Source organism: Felis catus, chromosome D2, assembly GCF_018350175.1.
Source record: "Felis catus isolate Fca126 chromosome D2, F.catus_Fca126_mat1.0, whole genome shotgun sequence".
NCBI classification, from domain to species: Eukaryota; Metazoa; Chordata; class Mammalia; order Carnivora; family Felidae; genus Felis; species Felis catus.
Genome location: NC_058378.1, coordinates 18173590 through 18192917, shown reverse-complemented (window position 1 = coordinate 18192917; position 19328 = coordinate 18173590). Strand labels below are relative to the sequence as shown.

At 52.7% G+C, this 19328-nt stretch overlaps 1 protein-coding gene and 1 pseudogene across 7 annotated transcripts in view; both read right to left on the bottom strand.

Annotated features, from left to right (window-relative positions):
• Positions 1-1349: 1349 nt before the first annotated feature.
• Positions 1350-2096, bottom strand: LOC101094452 (annotated as a pseudogene).
• Positions 2097-2157: 61 nt separating this feature from the next.
• Positions 2158-19328, bottom strand: part of PGBD5 (piggyBac transposable element derived 5) — a 119390-nt gene continuing 102219 nt past the window's right edge. For 3 of the 7 annotated variants that reach the window (XM_045039954.1, XM_023240431.2, XM_045039958.1), the window contains 3 exons: positions 19045-19150; positions 17473-17592; positions 15521-17160 (listed from right to left, as the gene is read on the bottom strand). In XM_045039954.1, coding sequence (XP_044895889.1) covers positions 17055-17160; positions 17473-17592; positions 19045-19150 — 332 coding nt within the window. In that variant the 3' untranslated portion in view covers positions 15521-17054. Of the gene's footprint in view, positions 2383-15520; positions 17593-19044; positions 19151-19328 lie in introns of those variants that run through there. The other 4 variants (XM_045039956.1, XM_019814059.3, XM_045039955.1 and 1 more) reach the window with 3 other exon arrangements.

Below are 19328 nucleotides of genomic sequence, written 5' to 3'. Positions count from 1 at the left end.
GTCAGCACGGAGCCCGACGCGGGGCTCAAACCCACAAACCGTGAGATCACGACCTGAGCTGAAGTCGGACGCTCAACGGACTGAGCCACCCAGGCGCCTCTATATATGCTTTATAAATCTGAGGAATTCTGTGGACCTTCCTCCCAGAAAAAGAAAAACCGCATATACGTTCGCAGAGCAATGATTTCTTTACAGTTGGAGCCTCTACGCCTGTTGTAGCAAAACAAACAAAACAAAACAAAGGAAAAGGTGTTCCTGCCCTGACTTGTCATCACCAGGTCTCAATCAACCTCCTGGACCCTTTCCCAACCACTTCCGGCCCATTCATTGCTGGGCCCGTCCCTGGAATGTGCTCTATTTTCAGGGCTCTGCTCAGCTTCCCCGAAGTCCTAGCTTTCAACTGCTCCAGCTCTCTGGAATGTTCTTTCAGGTTTCCACAGTGCTTTGCGCGGAACTGTCCCCTGGGTCTGCGGTGGTTCACTGTGTCTCCACCCCCCCTCCTCCTGACTGCTGGGGAGGCCGGGACCTGGGTCTCACCGGTCTTTGCAAGCTGGCATCCGGGCAATAGGTAAAACCCGCCTCCTTGATTTATGGAAGATTCTTCTGGAAAGACCGGCTGAGAGGAATTAAAATGAATGATAGCAATTAACTAATTCACATTAAACCATTAACGGAAGACGGTTTAGCTATCACCCTCAGAGTGGTGGGGGCTTTGTATCTTACATCGGAGGTGCTCAGAAGACCAAAGCAGGCATTTTCTGAGGTGTGAGTGATGTGGGAAGGGAGGACTTGCCGAGGCTTCCAGATCACATGGGGCCGGCAGCCCCCACCCCCGGGGTCCCTGCCAGCAGGAGCAGAGAAAGGATACTCCGACGCACTCGGTGCCAATCATCAGATCAGGGAGAGAGACCCCGAGGGGTCCCTCCGTCTCTGCCGCCAGTCCTTGGCAAGATTAACGTGGACCAGGTTCGTCAACGAATTAAAAATAGTTTGGGGCCCCCCCGGGTGGCTCAGTCGTTTAAACGTCCGACTTTGGCTCAGGTCATGCTCTCACGGTTTGTGGGTTCGAGCCCCGCGTCGGGCTCTGCACTGACAGCTCAGAGCCTGGAGCCTGCTTCAGATTCTGTGTCTCCCTCTCTCTCTCTCTCTCTCTGCCCCTCCCCTGCTCATGCTCTGTCTGTCTCTGTCTCTCAACACTAAATGTTAAAAAAACAAAACAAAACAAAAAAATTTAAGGCAGTTCTCAAAAATGAATGGATTGCTACAGCCTGGCCCCTGCCCATGCCAGGAAGAGGGACCAGAGTGGGCGAAGCATTGGGGTCTGCCCTCTTGCCCCTCGGAGATCTAGTTCACTCGGAGATCTGGCTCTCCTCCTCCCCCAGCTTCTCAGCCTGAAACCACAAGCCGGTCTCCTTCTCCGCACTCTCCACGGAATTGCCACCGTGGATGATGCTTCTGCCACCTTGGATGCAAAAGGCCCCACGGACGGCCCCAGGCTTGGAGTCCGCAGGGATGGTCTCCCCAAGCGTCACTCGGGCTTCACCGCATCCAGCCGCTCCCAGACCACGACAACCCCAGGCCCCGATGACACGCGGGCCGCCAGGTCGCCACGGAACGGACGGCCCTCCAGGTCAGTGTAGGGTTCCCTGGGAAGGTCCCCAGAAGCCTGGATCCATTTCAGGGCGATGGAGACAGGATCTGTTTCGCTCAAAACGCTTGAGGATCTCTCCCGCCAGCCTGCGCCGGGCCCCCGCAGGCTTGATGGCCGGGAAGGGGCGTTCGCTGCCGGCCACGGTCCCCTCCAGCCGCTCAGGCTACACCCCTCGTGGTTCATGACTCTTTTTCTTTTTTTTCAATTTTATTTTATTTGTGGTAAGGACAGAACAAAAGATCTACCCCCCGAACCGGTTTTTAAAGGTCAATGCAGTACGTTAGGCACCAAGTTATACAGGATATCTCTAGCACGTGCTCATTCTGCGTAACTGAGACTATGCTCAGTGATTAGTAACTTCCCATTCCGCTCCCCCGGCCCCCGGCGACCACCAGCCCCCTCTGATTCTGTGAACGTGACCGCCGTATGCACCTTCTACAGGCATGCCTCGTTTCATGATATCTAGCCTTGTTGCGCTTTGCAGATATTGGGTGTTGTTGTTTTTGGGGGTTTGTTTGTTTTTTTTCGGGCTGAAGGTTCAAGACTTCCGCGGAGGAAGTCACTACAGATGTGGAAACAGCAAGAGAGCCGGACTCAGAAGCGGAGCCCGAAGACGGGACTGAAGGGCTGCCTCTCATGATCAGACTTGAATGGATGAGGCGTTGCTCCTTAGGGACGAGCAAAGTGGCTTCTGGAGCTGGAGTCCACTCCCGGTGAAGATGCTGTGAAGTCTGTTGAAATGACAACAAGGGATTTAGAATATCACATAAGCTTAGTTGAGAAGGCAGTGGCAGGTTTTGAGAGGATCCACTCCGATTTTCCAAGAAGTTCTACTGGGGGTAAAATCCCATCGAACAGCATCGCGGGCCACAGAGGAATCATCCTTGAACAGAAGAGGCAATTGGTGCGACAAACTTCATTGTTGCCTTAAGAAATGGCCACAGCCACCCGGCCTTCAACAGCCACCACCCTGATCAGTCAGCAGCCAACAACATCGAGGCGGGACCCTCCCCCCGCAAAAAAGATTACGACTCGCCGAAAGCTCGGATGATGATGGCCCTTTTAGCAATAAAGTATTTTTAAATTAAGGTCTGTACGTTTTTTTTTAATGTTTATGTATTTTTGAGAGAGAGGGGAGTGGGGAGAGGGAGATGGGACGGGGGGGTGGTGGTGAGGAGGGGCAGAGAGAGAGAGAGAGGGAGACACAGAATCCAAACCAGGCTCCAGGCTCTGAGCTGTCAGCACAGAGCCCGACGCGGGGCTTGAACTCACAAATCCGTGAGATCATGATCTGAAGCAAAGCCGGCCACTTAACCGACTGAGCCACCCAGTTTTTTTAGACATAATCCTATTATGTCTAGACCACGTATCTGTAGTATAGTATATACTATCTGTAGTATATATTATATACTATAATATATAGTATAGTATATATATACTATATATATAATATATAGTATATATTATACATTATATGTAGTATATACTATCTGTAGTATATATGTAGTATATATATATAGTATATACTATAGTATATACTATCTGTAGTATATATGTAGTATATATATATAGTATATACTATAGTATATACTATCTGTAGTATAGACCACAATCTGTAATAAATATACTGTAAAGTGTAAACATAACTTTTCTATGCCCTGGGACACCAAAACGTTTATTTGACTCAATTATGACATTTGCTTGATTGCAGTGGTCCTGGAAGAGACCCCTCCATATCTCCGAAGCATGCCTTTAGAAGCGGGGTCCTGAATTACTTGCCTTTTCTGCGTCTGGCTTATTTCACTCAGCATAATGTCCTCGAGGTTCATCCATGTTGTCACGTATTGCGGACTTTTCTTATTTTAAAGGTTGGATCGTCTTCCGTCTTGTGTGTATTCCCCGTTTGCTTTATTCCTTCGCCTGTTGGTGGACATTTGGGTTGTCCCCACCTCTTGGGCTGCTGTGGAAAACACTGCCGTGAACACGTGAGCACGAATCCTTGAAGGCCCGGATTCGGTTCTTTTGAATAAATGCCCGGAAGCGATCGCTGGGTCCTGTGGTCGTTCTGTTTTTAATGTCTCCAAAGAAGACGCACAGGCAACCAACAGGTGTACGAAAAACAAAGGCCAGCATCACTAACCGTCGGGGCAATGCGACCTGAGACCACGATGGGAGGCCCTTTCACACCTGCTGGGATGGCTGTTATCAAAGAAAGAAGACAGCAAGGGAGGCGGGGCACGTGCAGAAATTGGAGCCCCGTGCGCCTTCCACTGGAGCCCCGTGCACCTTCCACTGGAGCCCCGTGCACCTTCCTTGAGAATGCAAAATGGCGCAGCTGCCGTGGAGACAGCCTGGAGGCTCTACTTTTTGCGGGTCAGCATAGCTGGAATCCTCACTTCTGTGAACACGTTTTGCTTTGACCTGGAGGCAGCCCCTCTTCTAAAGCTCGGGGATAACACCCTCCACAGACAGGGGCGGCTGCTAAAACACGCAGACTTCAGAAGCAGGTGACTTCTTAGGGTTCGAGGGGTGTGCTGGGTAGGGAGAGGGGGAGGAGGAGGTGGGGGAGGTCTTAGAGCTGTTTGCCCCTCCCGCCTCCTCAGATCTAGATAGGGGGAGCTCTCTGCAAGGCCACCTGCCTTGTAGGGGCAGGGAGGTCTGCTGGGCCTCCTGGCACCTACGGCCAACGCGGCATCACAGGGCATCCCCCAGGGCATCAAGACCGCCAACGGGCAGCAGGAGTAGAGGGCATCATGTGGACGCCGGAGGCCTTCCCTGCGCAGGTGGCCCTCCCCGCCTGGACCCTGGTTGCTTTGGATCCACAACATCCCGGAAAGCTAAGGATGAGATCTCAGAAATAGAAAAGATCCAGAATGGGACGCCCAGGCCAGCTTCAGGCACAGTTTATGTTCGCAAAAAGACAGCTGGCTTGCTTGCTTATTTATTTATTTATTAACATTTATTTATTTTTGAGAGATCATGAGCAGGGGAGGAGCAGAGAGAGAGGGAGACACAGAATCCGAAGCAGGCTCCAGGCTCTGAGCTGTCAGCACAGAGCCTGACGCGGGGCCGAACACGCAAATCGCGAGATCAGGCCCGGAGCCGAAGTTGGGCGCTTAACCGACTGAGCCCCCCCCAGGCGCCCCCCCAAAACAGCTTTCTATCTATCGATCATCTATCTATCGTCATCCATCTGCATATGCAATTATAGCAAGTTTATTAGGGATTTAATGTCTTATTTGCTAGGCTTTCCTTGGCCAGCGGGGGGACAGGTGCACCAGACAGAGCTGGAGCCCCCACGGACACGGGTGGCCTGGTGAGGTGAGAAGCAGGGCTCATCTGGCTGGGCTGCAGGACTGTCCTTGGACCAGCACCCACCTCCCACCTGTGTACAAGGAACTGGGTGTCAGAGAACAGGTGGCCTGGGACAGTGCTGACTTCCCGTGTGCCCTGGGTTTGTCACTCAGCGGGCTGAGCCCGTGGTGCTCGTAATGAGGACAGCAGTGCCCGGATGTTCACATCCCCAGTGTCATCACCGGGTCCTTGGGAAGGAAGCCAGGCAGGTGCTCTTACCCCAGAAGCCACAGGAGCAGAGCCTGTCCCTGGAGAGGCTGACCGTGTGACACATCTGGGACCCCCACGGAGTGGGCAAGGCCATGTTGGCGGAACAGGACCAGCAGGGATTCCTTGGGTCTGCCTGGCTCCCTGCTCTGGGGGGAGGAGTGGGGCCTAGGGAGACCGCCCCGTCCCGCACACCTCCGCTGCACCAGGGTCGTCCCCGCCTTTCTGGTCACTTGGACTCTGGGCCTCCTGGGCTCTGAGCACGGCTGGCCCGGGAGGACCTTCCTGCTGCTCCAGGCTGCCCTCTCCCGTGAAGCGCAGGTACTGCGTGGCCGAGCGGCAGGGACTCCAGGGGACCCGCCGCAAACCCTGTGCGGCCCTCTGGCAACCTCCGGGCGCGTCCGAGCCCCGTGTCCAACCCACCAACTCTGCGTTCCCCTTGGCTGTTCGGGACGGCCCCCCCCAAACGGAAGTAGATAGGGTCCCATTTTCACATCAGAAGCCAGGGCCCTTCCGCCTCCTACGGGCAGTACTCCGGGGAGGTCCTGGAAGCCCAGCCCCTCCAGAGCTGGGCTCCATACACACTGCAGCCCTGCTTTGCTTCCACCTTCCCCCCACCCTCACCCCCGGCGCGGTCCCGGGGGCTGCACACCCCTCTGCGGAGCTGCTCCCCACCCTCCCCCTGGTTGGGGGAGCCTCTCAGTCCTCTGCCCAGATTTGGCCCCCCGGGGGGCATGGCAGGACCTGAGGGGCAGGAAGAAAGATGTGGGGCTACTTATTCCCCTGGCCCCACTGCATGATGGGCTTTAGGCTGCTCCCACCCCACCCTTTCCTCTCCCTCCACGTCTCTCCTCCCCGTCCCTCCCCTAGTCTAGTAACCACTTCCTGTCCTTACCCCTGAGGCCAGGTAACCCCCCCCCTCCCCCCCTCCTCCCCCCTCACTGCTCCTTGCTTGTCTGTGCTCATGTTCTTGGTTTTCCCCGCAGCACTGGAGTCAACCTTCTTTGTCCCGCTGGGCCTCTTGGGGCCTCTCTAACCATAGCCGCCTCCTCGCCCCACGACAGCCCTGCACAGCCCTGCAGCCCTGCTCTGCCCCAGGCACTGCTTGCTCTAGACCAGTGGTCCCCCACTTGGCCTGGGGTGGGCCGGGCATCCCCACATGATCCCAGCACAGCAAGCCTGAACATAAGCCGCAGTGGGTCCCTGATGCTGCTCGACTGACTACCTCCTTGGAACATTCTCTGATCTGAGCCTCTGAACCTAACCTGACCCTCCCTCTGCCTCATACCCCAGCATCCTGCAAAACCTATTTCTTCTTCTTCCACATACCCGACATCTTTTAAAAAGGCTCCTGCGTCCTCTCCCAACTGCTAGAACATAAGCCCCAGGAGGGCAGAGATTTGTCAGGCATCTCTATTGTCTCCCTCCTTTCTCTGGACCAGTGGAGACTTTGTGTGTCCTATTTACTGTGTATCCACAGTGCCTAGAATAACCCTTGGACCCCAAACTCGGAACATACTTGTTGAAGGAAGGCCCTGTACGGTTCACCTTCGTTGAGGCTCATAAGGTGTACTTTGCTGCCCTCTGCTGGACAGATATGGGAAAGGCATCATCTCAAAGGAGGACAAATTTCGGGAGGGCGGTGGGGGGAGCGCGGGGCGGGGGAGGGGCGGCAGACCAAAAATTGGGTCTGGAAGGTGATTGAATCAAGGTCAGACCAGGTTGTTAAATATTCCTCTTTTTCTCATTCTAACACTGTTGAAATCAAAGCCGCCTCCATTTCATTCTTCCAGAACTCCAATCGTAGGCAACAATCCTTCTGGATTTTTAAATATTCCATCCCGTTATCTCCATGAATATACATGCAGGTCATGGGTGTCGACTGGGGGGTTTAATTGCTCATGGTCTCAAGACTTTTTCCCCTGTTGGATGGTGAACGTGACTAAAAAGTCCTACCACAAGGTGTCCAAGGTCAGGTGGCTAAGGGCGGGGGCAACCGGGTGAGGGAGTCCCTGATGACAAGTCTTACCCCATGTTTTTCTAGTTCCTGGGACTGGGGAGAGGGTGGGGAGGGGGACAGGGAGGGTGAGTCGACCACTGTCCCCTAATCAGGGTGTGCCTGGTGCAGAGCGTCCGTGTTCAATCGACTTTGACTCCTTCAGGAGCAGGTTTCTCCCTCCAGATTGAATATTTCTTCTCTAAGCATAAGTTTTAACATGGACGGATCTCACGTTCTCTTGCCCTGTGGCGTCAGGGTGATTAAACTGGGGCACAGTTGTTGGGCTTGTACCTATTAGTCCAAGACTCTCCCCATGGCAAATCCCAGAGCCTTCGGCCCAAGATGAACCAGTGTCACCCAGTTTTACTCCATGAAACAAGCACGATTCGTTTTGTGAAGTCATATTCACACCTGACATCTCTCTGGCCCGTATAGATCTCCTATAACAGTTCCTGTAAAAATATGCTACCCCAGTGACAGAACACAGTTCAGCCAATGTATCCCCATTTGTGGGTGAGAAAATATAGTCATTGTTTCTTTTTTTTTTTAATTTTTTTTCAACGTTTATTTATTTTTGGGACAGAGAGAGAGACAGAGCATGAACAGGCGAGGGGCAGAGAGAGAGGGAGACACAGAATCGGAAACAGGCTCCAGGCTCTGAGCCATCAGCCCAGAGCCCGACGTGGGGCTCGAACTCACGGACCGCGAGATCATGACCTGGCTGAAGTCGGACGCTTAACCGACTGCGCCACCCAGGCGCCCCTATAGTCATTGTTTCTTAAAAAAAAAAGTGCTAATATAGTTTGAGGGTGGGGAGGGGCAGAGGGAGGGAGAGAGACAATTCTAAGCAGGCACTGCACTATATCAGCATGGAGCCCGATATGGAGCTCGAACCCACGAACCATGAGATCACGACCTGAGGTGAAATCAAGAGTCAGATGCTTGGGGCGCCTGGGTGGCTCAGTCGGTCAAGTGTCTGGCTTTGGCTCAGGTCATGAGCCAAAGGTCTCACATTTCATGAGTCTGAGCCCTGCCTTGGGCTCTGTGCTGACAGCTTGGAGCCTGCTTGGGATTCTCTCGCTCTCTCTGCCCCTCCCTCTCCCTCTCTCTCTCTCTCTCAAAATGAATAAACTTAAAAAGAAAAAAGAATCAGATGCCTAACCAACGGAACCACCCAGGTACCCCATTCCTTGATTATTTTTTTAACATGCTATTATTATTCTGGTCATGAGGTATTTGTGTGTGTGTGTGTGTGTGTGTGTGTGTGCGCGTCTCCCACTGTTTGACAACCCATGACGGAAGAGAGCGTTCTTGTTCGTCCCCGGTATCTAGTAGATTAGAAGAGTTCAATAAAAGTTTCTTCAATGAATGGCTTTTATTCCACTTTCCTTCAGCTTTCCTCTCTCTCAAACCAGAAAGCAGCTGTTAGCCTTTCTGAGTAGTCCCATGAGCCCCAAGAGACGGCAGGGAAGGCTGGGACCCTAGTATCAGTAAAATAAATTTTGTCATCCATTCCCGGCTATAAAGGGTCTTCTGTCTCCTTGTTGAAGTCTTTTTTTTTTTAATGTTTATTTATCCTTGAGAGAGACAGAGTGTGAGTGGGGGAGGGGAAGAGAGAGAGGGAGACACAGAATCTGAAGCAGGCTTCAGGCTCCGAGCGGTCAGCACAGAGCCCGACACAGGGCTCGAACTCATGAGCCGTGAGATCATGACCGGAGCTGAAGTCGGATGCTCAACTACTGAGCCACCCAGGCGCCCCACCTTGTTGGATGTCTTCTTTCTGGGGTGTCTTGCCCTCATGTCTTTGGTACAGAGGGTCACGCCCCCCACCCCTACTTGAGAGGAGGTAAGAGTCCCTGTGGGGCAGTGAGACTTGAAAACCAGGATACGAGAGAACAGAAAGGAAGAACCCAGATAGAGCAGGAATATCTCACAATGTCCCCTGTGCTCAGAGAGGACAATCAGGGAACTTCAGGGCTCACCAAAGTTATGTGAGGAAAAGGGAGGAGGGAAGGAAGGGGCAGGGAGAGGGGAGAAGGGGAGGGTAGAAGAGGGTGGAGAAAATGGAGAGGGGAAGAGGGAGGAGTCAGAGGCAGAGAGATGTAGAAAGGAAAAATGGAGGGAGGGATACAAAGACGGTGGAGGTTAGAAAATAATCACATCAGGGGTCAACAAGACATCATGAAATAAAGACAAATTCATCACTTACAAAAACGTTTGGCGAGCAGGACGCCTGGGTGGCTCAGTTAAGTGTCTGACTTTGGCTCAGGTCATGATCTCAAGGTTTGAGTTTGAGCCCCACACTGGGCTCTCTGCCGTCGGCACGAACCTGCTTCAGATCCTCTGTCCCCCCTTCTCTCTGCCCCTCTCCCGCTCCTGCTCTCTCTCTCTCCCTCTCTCTCAAAAATTAAGACATTGCCAAGTATGTGCGGTGAGGATGTTTTCATTCGGATTTTAAGTTGACAAGCACACGCTTCTCCAAATCTTTCCATTCTTCTGTGATGAAGTGTCAAAAGAAGACTGGAAACTGGGATCTGACATTTCGTCCCTCGTAAATATTTTCTGTGTTCACGACGAGCCCCATCTTGTGGCCTTGTAGGATATCGCCACCAAAGCCAAAGTCACGGCCCCTGTGTTTTGTTGATGCCCCCACGCCTACCACCTCCCATTTTCCCTCGTTCACAAGGACCTAACTTCTGAGAAACTTCACCCCCGTTTCATGTGTCCAATTCTAGAACCTTCTGGAAAGGAGGAGGAGAATGACAGGCTGTGGTGATGGCAGCAGCTGACAAGTGGCAGGCCGCACAATCCGGCCTCTGATGGGTAGAGACCCTTTGTTCCCACTTGCCCCCCACCCCCCAACATGAACAATGGGAGGGGGAGACTGAGGAGGCCCCCACGGGAACCCCTCTGACTTTCCCCAGGATTAGCAGCAGAGTTGAGAAGGCTCAGGTGTCCAGACATGCCTGAGGCTCCCGGGGCCCCCTTATCTGCCAACACTCTTTTCCTTTGGAAGCGTCCCTAGGGTGGGCTCGCCAGGCTTTGCCCAACCTCTTCTATTACTCAGTCTGGCAACAGATCCCATGATGCTTTTCACGAATTTCCTTCATCATACCCTCCCTCCCCCAGAAGAAACCACCAGAGAGAAGCAAATGCAATGTATTTTTAAAAAACTTTTTTGAATGTTTTTATTTATTTTCGAGACAGAGACAGAGCATGAGCAGGGGAGGGGCGGAGAGAGAGGGAGGCGCAGAATCCGAAGCAGGCTCCAGGCTCCGAGCTGTCAGCACAGAGCCTGACGTGGGGCTCGAACTTACGGACCTGAGCGCAAGTCGGACGCTCCACCCACTGAGCCACCCAGGCGCCCCGCAAATGCAATATATTTGATTGTATTTCAAAGTTGCTGACTGTAGACAAACTGAAGAAAAATCACATGAGAAGTCTGAATTACACTGTATATATATATATATGCACATGTATGTATGTATGTATATGCCATACTTCACATTTTAGAACTCAGAAATTAGCTCATGGCATACAAAATTTGTAAAAATGTATTGCAAGCATGTCTTAGTGTGAAATCAAAGTCTTGACAAAAGGGTAGGCTTTATCTTCACAAAAGGGATGGGGACGTAGTTGTGTGACGTCCCCTGAGGGCTACATATGTGCCGTTCACGAGATTACAAATTTCCTCCTAAAGATTCCTTTTTTAAAACTTTAATGTTTATTATTTGAGAGACGGAGCATGAGTGGGGGAGGGGCAGAGAGAGAGGGAGACCCAGAATCCGAAGCAGGCTCTGGGCTCTGAGCTGTTAGCAAAAGAGCAGGGCACGGGGCTCGAACCCACAGACAGCGAGATTATGACCTGAGCCGAAGTCTGCTGCTTAGCTGACGGAGCCACCCAGGCGCCCCCCTCCTAAAGATTCTTAACTGAAAACTGTAAGGAAAAGCAAAATAATGGAATGGTGCAAAGGCATTTTCAAATAAAATGGCAATCTTCCCAGATTCTTTGGCAGGGGTTTCCCTGTTGCTGATGGCTGGTGCCCTTGAACTTGGGGTCAGTGGGGACCCCCATCTGAGGAAGAGGAAGAAGGTGAGCGGCTGGGAGCTGGCTGCCGGCATCCTCTGGAGACAGGCAGTCGTCTTTGTAATTTTGTTCCTTCTTCATCCCAAATCACCTCTCCCCAGGAGCCCAGGAGTCAGGGCTTCGATTCATGGCTATTTTCCGCTCCTCCTCAGTTAAGATGACAGCTGCCAGCAGGGGTGTCCCACTCCAGCCCACAGCCCGGAGTTAAGGCCACCTCCTGCCCACAGGATGCCCTCCGGGACCTTCCTGTGTTGCGAGCTGCCCCTGGCTGGAGACATCCGGGAACTGACAGAGCGTTCCCTGCTTTCTGGGGTGTCCTGTCCCAATGTTGGGCAGCTCTACGCATTGGAAATCGCTTTCCCCACTGAGCGGAAGCCTGGTGACGTGCACCACATGGAGAAGGGGACTAGGCAGTCCAGAGACAAATGTCACATTCCCTCCTGAGTCAGTGCTTCACCAACCAAGCTAATCGCCCTGTTTTCCCAACCGCCCCTCTTACCATTTGGTTTCTATGTGGACCCACTGTCCTAGCCTCTGGGACCCCCTCACTGGTCAAAGTCTCTTCTTGTAGGATGGTGGGCAGGACTAGACTCACGGCTTGACGGGGACAGGAACTAAAACAGCATTTGTCCCACTTTGGACACTGTACTTCTATTGATAAGCACTGATAAGCATTGATGAGGGGACACACTTTAAAAAGCCACAATAGACTATGTATGGCATTAATGACTCCAAAATGCCTCACTAATAATAAAAAAAAAAATCCCACAATCCCACCACTCCAGATCTTAAATTTATACCTAAAAAATGAATACAACTGTTCTGTTCTTTCTAGTCTATTGAAATAATAGAAACCACATCTCCTTCTTCCTTCTTTTGTTCACTCCTTCTATATTCTATCGCGGGGAGGCAGCTCTCAAGTATGAAACTAGATGCCTTTTTTTTTTTTTTGTATCAATTTAACTAAAAAAAAACAAGCAGTTCAACTCATTTCTCCCAACCCCCTTCCCCTACCTCTGGCAACTACCAATCTGTTCTCTACGAACTTAGTTTTCTATATGCTGTATATATATTTTTTTCTGGATTCCACATGTAGGAGAGATCGTACAATATCTGTTTTTCTCTGACTCAGTTCACTTAGCATTAATTTCCTCGAGGTCCATCCATGTTGTCACAAATGGAAGGGTTTCATTCTTCTTAAACGTTAAATAATGTAATATTCCATTGCATATACGTATATATGTATATGTGAATATATATGTATGTGCAATGAAATATTATTTATAAGTATACATGTATATATGTATGTATATATATGTGTATATATACGTATATATATACACACACATATATATGTATATATACACACACATACATATGTATACACACACACACACACACATACACACCACATCTTTATCCATTCATTCACTGATGGACACTTAGGTTGCTTCTACGTCTTGGCTATCATAAATAATGCTGCAATGAACATGAGGCTGCACATACCTTTTCAAATTAGCGTTTTCATTTTCTTTGGATAAACACCCGGAAGTAGAATTGCCAGGGGCGCCTGGGTGGCTCAGTCGGTTAAGCGTCCAACTTCGACTCGGGTCGTGATCTCGCGGTTTGGGAGTTCAAGCCCCACATCGGGCTCTGTGCTGATAGCTCAGAGCCTGGAGCCTGCTTCGGATTCTTTGTCTCCCTCTCTCTCTCTGCCCCTCCCCCACTCACACTCTGTATCTCTCTCTCTCTCTTTCAAAAATAAACATTAAAAAAGAATTAAATTAAAAAAAGGATTGCTAGATCATCTGGTAATTCTTTTTTTTTTTTTTTTTCTTAACTAATCTCTAAGCCCAAGGCGGGGCTTGAACTCATGACCCTGAGATCAAGAGTCACATGCTCTACTGATTGAACCAGCCAGGCACACCTGGTAGTATTATTTTTAATTTTTTGAGGAATAGACGCATTTTTAAAAAAACGGCCAGGGCTAGTGAAAAAGCTAATTAAAGTAGCTAAAATCTCATCTTCCCAGTGAATGTTTTTTTCTAGCGCTGCTTTTGCTAAAGTTGTGGCTCCTTCCTAGTGGAGGAGTGTGGGACATTAGAAGTTAACTGGGGGCAAGCAAACCCTCACACCAGCTGTCAGGTTGGAGAAAGAGGTCAGTACCCTATTTCCTTGGAGAAAATTAGAACCAAGTATAAGCCACAGGGGAAATGGAAGGAATAAAAATTTTGTAGCTGCAGATTGGTACTTAGGAGATGAGAAACTTTCTTTTCGCTTGGCTAGGACTTCTTGTAGGACCCCTTTTGACTAGTTGCTCACGTGTGGTGCAGCACGTTCCAGAAACACTGAGGTCGAATTGGCTCTCAGGGCCAGTGTTTTCCAGAGAAGCTTACGCATAATTGGCTGCGTGGCAAATAGGCAATTTTTGGTCAGATATGGTCTGGCTTCAGCCTCTTCGGAGGATGCGATTCTGTCTTTTCTAGAATCTGCCAAGCCAGGTGCATCTGGTGCCTGCCGGGGTCAAGTGCCCCACATTTCAGAGGGGGCATGGGTGGGTCTGCCTGCCTCCCTCACTGCCTGGTGCTGAGGCTGGGTTCCCTGAGGAACCCAGAACCCAGGACAATGGCGGTGCACGGCCACACACGATGAGCCAGGGCCTTCCAGGCTCCTGGCGACTGTGAACTTCTCTGGCACAGCTGTAGAGTTTATTCGATTCTGGTGGCCGGGCCTTGTCTAATGGAGTCAGTAAACTGAATGTCCTTGTCCAGAATGATCCAGACAGCAAAGTTTTCCTATGTAACTCATTTGAGGTTGTTTTTTTTTTAATTTATTTTGAGAGACCAACAGAGACTAAGTGGGGGCGGGCCAGAAGGAGAGAGAGAGAGAGAGAGAAAGCGAAAATCCCAAACAGGCTATGTGCTGTCAGCGTGGAGCCCGACATGGGGCTTGAACCCAAGAACCGTGAGATCACGACCCGAGGCAAAACCAGGAGTCGGATGCTTAACCGACTGAGCCATCCCAATAACCCACTTGAGTTTTGAAATACGACCTTAGTATTATAATGTTCCATTGACTACAGTCAGACCTTGTTCAAACTTGAGAAATACAGAAACTCACCCACGTTCAGTTCCCTGAAGGATTACCTTACCCGATTCTAACTACAGCCGCAGCCCTGGGACTGCGGCCCAAACCACATGAAGCTCAGTGCATTTGGCCTAACAGAGCTTTGCTCTGGAGAAGCTTCCAGGTATTTGTTGTTTTACTCTCCGTGAGGGTCGGGATGCTCCTTGTTCTGATTTTCTTTTTCAGACTCTGTAGCAAAGACATCCCACAGCGGTGGCTGGCCTCGGGATGCCACCTGCTGGCCGCCCCCCCCCCCCCGCCGTGGTGAGAAGCACTTATTGGGCCCTCCCCAGACCCCAGCAGTGGCCAGCTACTAACTGAGCCAATCCAGGGGCAACCAGTCTCTCCAACCCTTGGAAATACTGGAGCCAGGTGGATTTGAACTGGAGCAATTCTCCAAGGTGCTCAGACTCACATCTGCAGGACGAGGTCCTACAGGCTTTCCTAATCAGTACTCTAGGTCCCTCTGTCCTCCTTCCGGAAGAACAGAAACTCGTCCCAGCGTTGCAGGGGCTCCAAGAGACCCCCGGCGGAACTGCCGTCTGCTTCAAGCACGTATCTGAAAACAGGTGGTTACCGTTTAAAAAGGAGAGCGCTAAACTGGTGTTAAGTCCCCTCTAGTTACTCGGTAACGCAAAGCCACCCACCGGTCTGTCGCAAGAGCGTCTCTCTGGGTCAATGCGGACGACCCCAGAAACCGGGAGAAGGGAGGAGGCATCCCCCATCTGGAAGGCAGGTGGGAGTTTTCGTCAATGGCACAGGCACCCAAGATACAGCTTGACTCACAGGACCAGGGTATCAATATCTGTTTCTCTAAGTCAAGACTTAACTGAATTTCTTTTTTAAACTGCTCAGGGGCGTAGGATACTAAAAACAGTTTAAGATCATGCACACTAGCTCACACACCAAGAAGTCTTAAAAGAGTAGCCCGTGGTTTTGTCCCTGATCTTTTCTTTTTTTTAGTAAGCATACGCGACACCCAGCGTGGGGCTCAAACTCACGACCCCACGATCAAGAGCCGCGTGCTCTACCCACGAAGCCAGCCAGGCGCTCCTTGTCCCTGACCATTTAAACAAACTCGCATATTCGCAAAGGATCAGCATCTAAATAGACTTTTATTTTTTCTTTTACTTATTTGGACAGAAAAGAAACTTCATCAGCTTTCATTAGAGTCTCCCTAAGTGTTGGAAACACATTAAACTCAGAAATAGTGGACCTTGTAGAAAAGCATCACAAATTAAAAATATATTTCTCCATGTGGTAAAAGTGCTTTCAATCCAATTAAAGGACACGGCGAAGGTGTTTGGAAACACAATTTAAAATTTGGCCTACAATCCGTGGCGTCGAATTCAAACCACAGGGCGAGGGGGATCATCACGAACGCAGGCTGCAGGAATGGCGTGGAGTTCAGGAGCATGCGGCCAGCAACACGTTTAATTAACTGAGTGTGAACAAGGAAAAACGTCCCAAAGCCTGAGTAGAATAGATTTTGCATTTGGTAAAAAAAAAAAAAAAAAAAAAAAAAAAAAAAATGAGGGGGCTATGTAAACCAGGCTGGAGGGGGATCGTGTAACTCCAGGAATCGCTCGTTTCTTGTCTGCGGGGGACGGTCAGACCAGGGGATCACCCTGGCCCAGGTCTCCCCTGGAGACACGCGGACCTGGGCACAGGAGCCCCAGATGCCAGCGGCCTTGGCATGTACTTCTCGCGGTCCTACGGGGAGATCACCCCCAACAAAGCTGGTCACCCGGTCACCTTCCCGGGTTTGCCCGTGCCAGCCGCGGGGTTCTGGGGCAATGGGGTCAGAGGGCACACCCAGCCAGGTGACCACACGCGGGGCGTGAGAATTGGCCAGTGTCACCCCCAGACGTGTTGGCGTGCGTTGCAGCAATGCCTCGTGTTTTCCCAAACAAGTAATTCTGCCGATGATCAGGTCTATGGCAACACTTAAGGCCCACAGGGCCCCCCGTGCTCCTTGATGGAGTGGAAGCACGTCCGTTCTGGGAGCAAGCTGCCCTTTCCGGTCCTGGCACGGTCACGGGGCCCAGAATACCAAACTGTGACCACGCAAACAGCCACGGCTGGGGCGAAGGGAGGGGGCGGAAAAGAAGGGGGACATTTTCCTTTTACAGAAGATCTTAAGCAACGGTAAGAAAATAACCTGAAGGTATATTGAAAAATAAAAAACAGCATCACACGTCGCTGCGATTCCGTTGGCATTTTCCCTCACTCCCCCGTCCACCAGCCAGGGATATGAAATGAGTTAGGAACGCCTCATCCTTGACTCAGAACGGGCAATCGCTGCCCCATTTCATCCCTACGTGTCAATGGCACCCAGTTTGCGTTCCTTGTTCCAGGAGGCCCGTTCCAAGCCGCCTGCGTGAGGCAGGTGCGGGGCGACGCTCGGGTCTCCTGCCCACACCGGCACGGCCTTAGCGGTGCACAGCCCCACCTCTGCTTGCCTTGGTCGCCGTCAGACACGGCAGGAAACTGAACCGCGTCACAAACGTCTTTACGTCTTTACAGAGCAGGCATTTCTAGCAGGACGTGCTACGGCTCATCCCATCCCTGGCGCCTCCGGCGGCAACAGCCTTCCCAGGGCCCCTGTACCGAGCTGAGCTCCACGGGTGTCACGAGGAGGCAGTGCCCTGCTGGGCCAATGCCACGGACAGCGCGCCCGCCGGCACGTGGAGTCTGGGTGCGGCGCCCGCCCCGGCACCGGGTGGGTGGCCGCTTCTGGAGGGAGGACATGCTCTTCTTCGAATGGGAACCGGGACGGGCAGCCGTCCTCTGACCAGGCCCACCCTGGTCCCCGTGGAAGCCATGGGCACCCCTCCGGGCTGGGGCCACCCCCGGGGAGGGGGGTGGGGGGGGGCACCCGCAGGGCTCTGGCTGGGCAGGTCAGAATGGCCCGCTCCCTCCCTCCTCCGGCCTCCCGGACCTGGTCCTCACTTAGGCCTGGCCGCCTGGCATCAGTGGGCTGGGGAGGCTTCCTCCAGACCCAGCAGCTCCCTCACCAGGCTCTCGCCGAACTGCGCCCGGCTGTACCTCTTCACGTGGTAGGCGTCTGACATCTTGTACAGGATGTAGGCGTTATTGATCGCGATGCTGATGGCGAACCAGAACACCTGTTGCCAGGTCTTGTTTGGTTTATGAGAAATGAAATACCTGCAGGGGCGGAGGAGTAAGAAAGGCTCAGCCGGATGGTTCGTGGGCGCCCGGGTCCGGGGAGATGTTCCCCAAAAGGCTCCATCACGGTCAGGGCCGCCGCAGGGGGGCCGCGGGGGTAGGAACCGGGCCGGGGGGTCAGTTCTCACTGCAGCTTAGTCACAGTCAGCTTCACTTAAGACAAAGAAGATGAAGACGATTCCTAGCAGAGGATTAGGTGCGGCGGGAGGAAGCCACCAGAAGAGATGCCGAACCCGGGAGCCCGGCCTCCGATGGCTCAGAAGCTCCAAGGGAAGAGGACCTGGGGGGCTTCCCTCTTTGCTAAGGGACCCTCTCGGCTGCCGCGTCCCGCGCATCCTGAACTGCTTCCGTTCCCCAAGGTCAAGTACACCCTCAGCTGCAGGCCCCTGCGATGCGTCCCCTTCCTCCCGAGGGCACGTCTCCTGGCCACCCCCGCCTTCCCTTTGGATCCAGGATGGATGTCACGTCAGGGAGGCCTCTGCCCCGAGACGGAGGATGGTGTCCCTCCAGGGCCAAGAGCCGGCTTACGACTCAGGCCCGCGCCGTGTCCTCCCATCTGCACGTTTGTCTCTGCCCCCCCCTGCCCCACGAGACGTGCCTGAGGGTCAGCATCCCCGCCACGGCCGGCGCAGAGCGGACCCAACGCGTCTGCGATGCAAATGCAGATTTCTCTGTAATAACCTCACGGACTCAGCAGGTGCTGAGCAGAGCACGCGGTAAACATTTGTTCAATGACTCCCGGTGGCGTGGGGCTGCCTTTCGAACCTGGGCTGAGTTTTCCAGGGGGAACCGGGTCCTCCGTTTTCTCTGCCACGGAGAAGCCCAGCACGTTACCCTCCAAGTGGGCGGAGTAAGTGCCCACCTGCCTTTTGGGGGTTCCTCCAGCCTCATTCTAGGCTGGGAGGCTCAACCCTACCAATTTCAGAGTCCCGCTCAGGTTCACCAGCCATCACTCCCGAGCTCCTGTCACCGCGCCGTGGGTGATGCATCCCGTCTATGCTACGTGTGTGCTTCAGACGAGGCCACCCCCGGAGCAGGTGCCCAGAGGTGAAACAGCTCAGTAACCTGGGCTGGAGAACACGGGGCCCAGCGTGTGGACACCGGGGGCTGATGCTGCGTGGTCCGTGGGTGCCGGGGTGGGGGAGGAGAGCGGTCTGGACAGGGGACAGAGGGAGCAGGCTCTGCGCTGAGTGCTGAGAGATGGCAAGCCCCGGGTGAGCAGAGGGAAGGGCTCCCAGGGGCAAGGGTGACAGGGAAGGAGGCAGGGTGCCCAGAAGTGAGGGGGCTGTGCGGGTGAGCCTGGAAGACCAGGACGGGGCTCAGGATTTTGTCTCACAGGGGCTACATCTGTCCACTCGGACACCGGGGCACTGCTGACCACCCACCAATCTCCATGCCGTGCCAGTGAGCCCCGCGGCTGCCTCCACTTACTTGCTGTACTTGTCGTCGTATTTGCAGATGTAGCTAAGGTGAGCAGCGAACGCCTCCACGGCCAAGGGGCAGGGGATCTCCCCAGTCTTCCTCTTGATGATCACTCCTGCGGAGAACAGAGACGATAACCCCCCCGTCGGATAAATGTGCGTCTCCCCACCCTGCCTGGCTATCCTGACATAAAACAGGGAGCGGAGGGGGTGCCTGGGTGGCCCAGTCGGTTGAGCATCCGACTTCGGCTCCGGTCATGATCTTGTGGTTCACAAGTTCGAGCCCCGCATCGG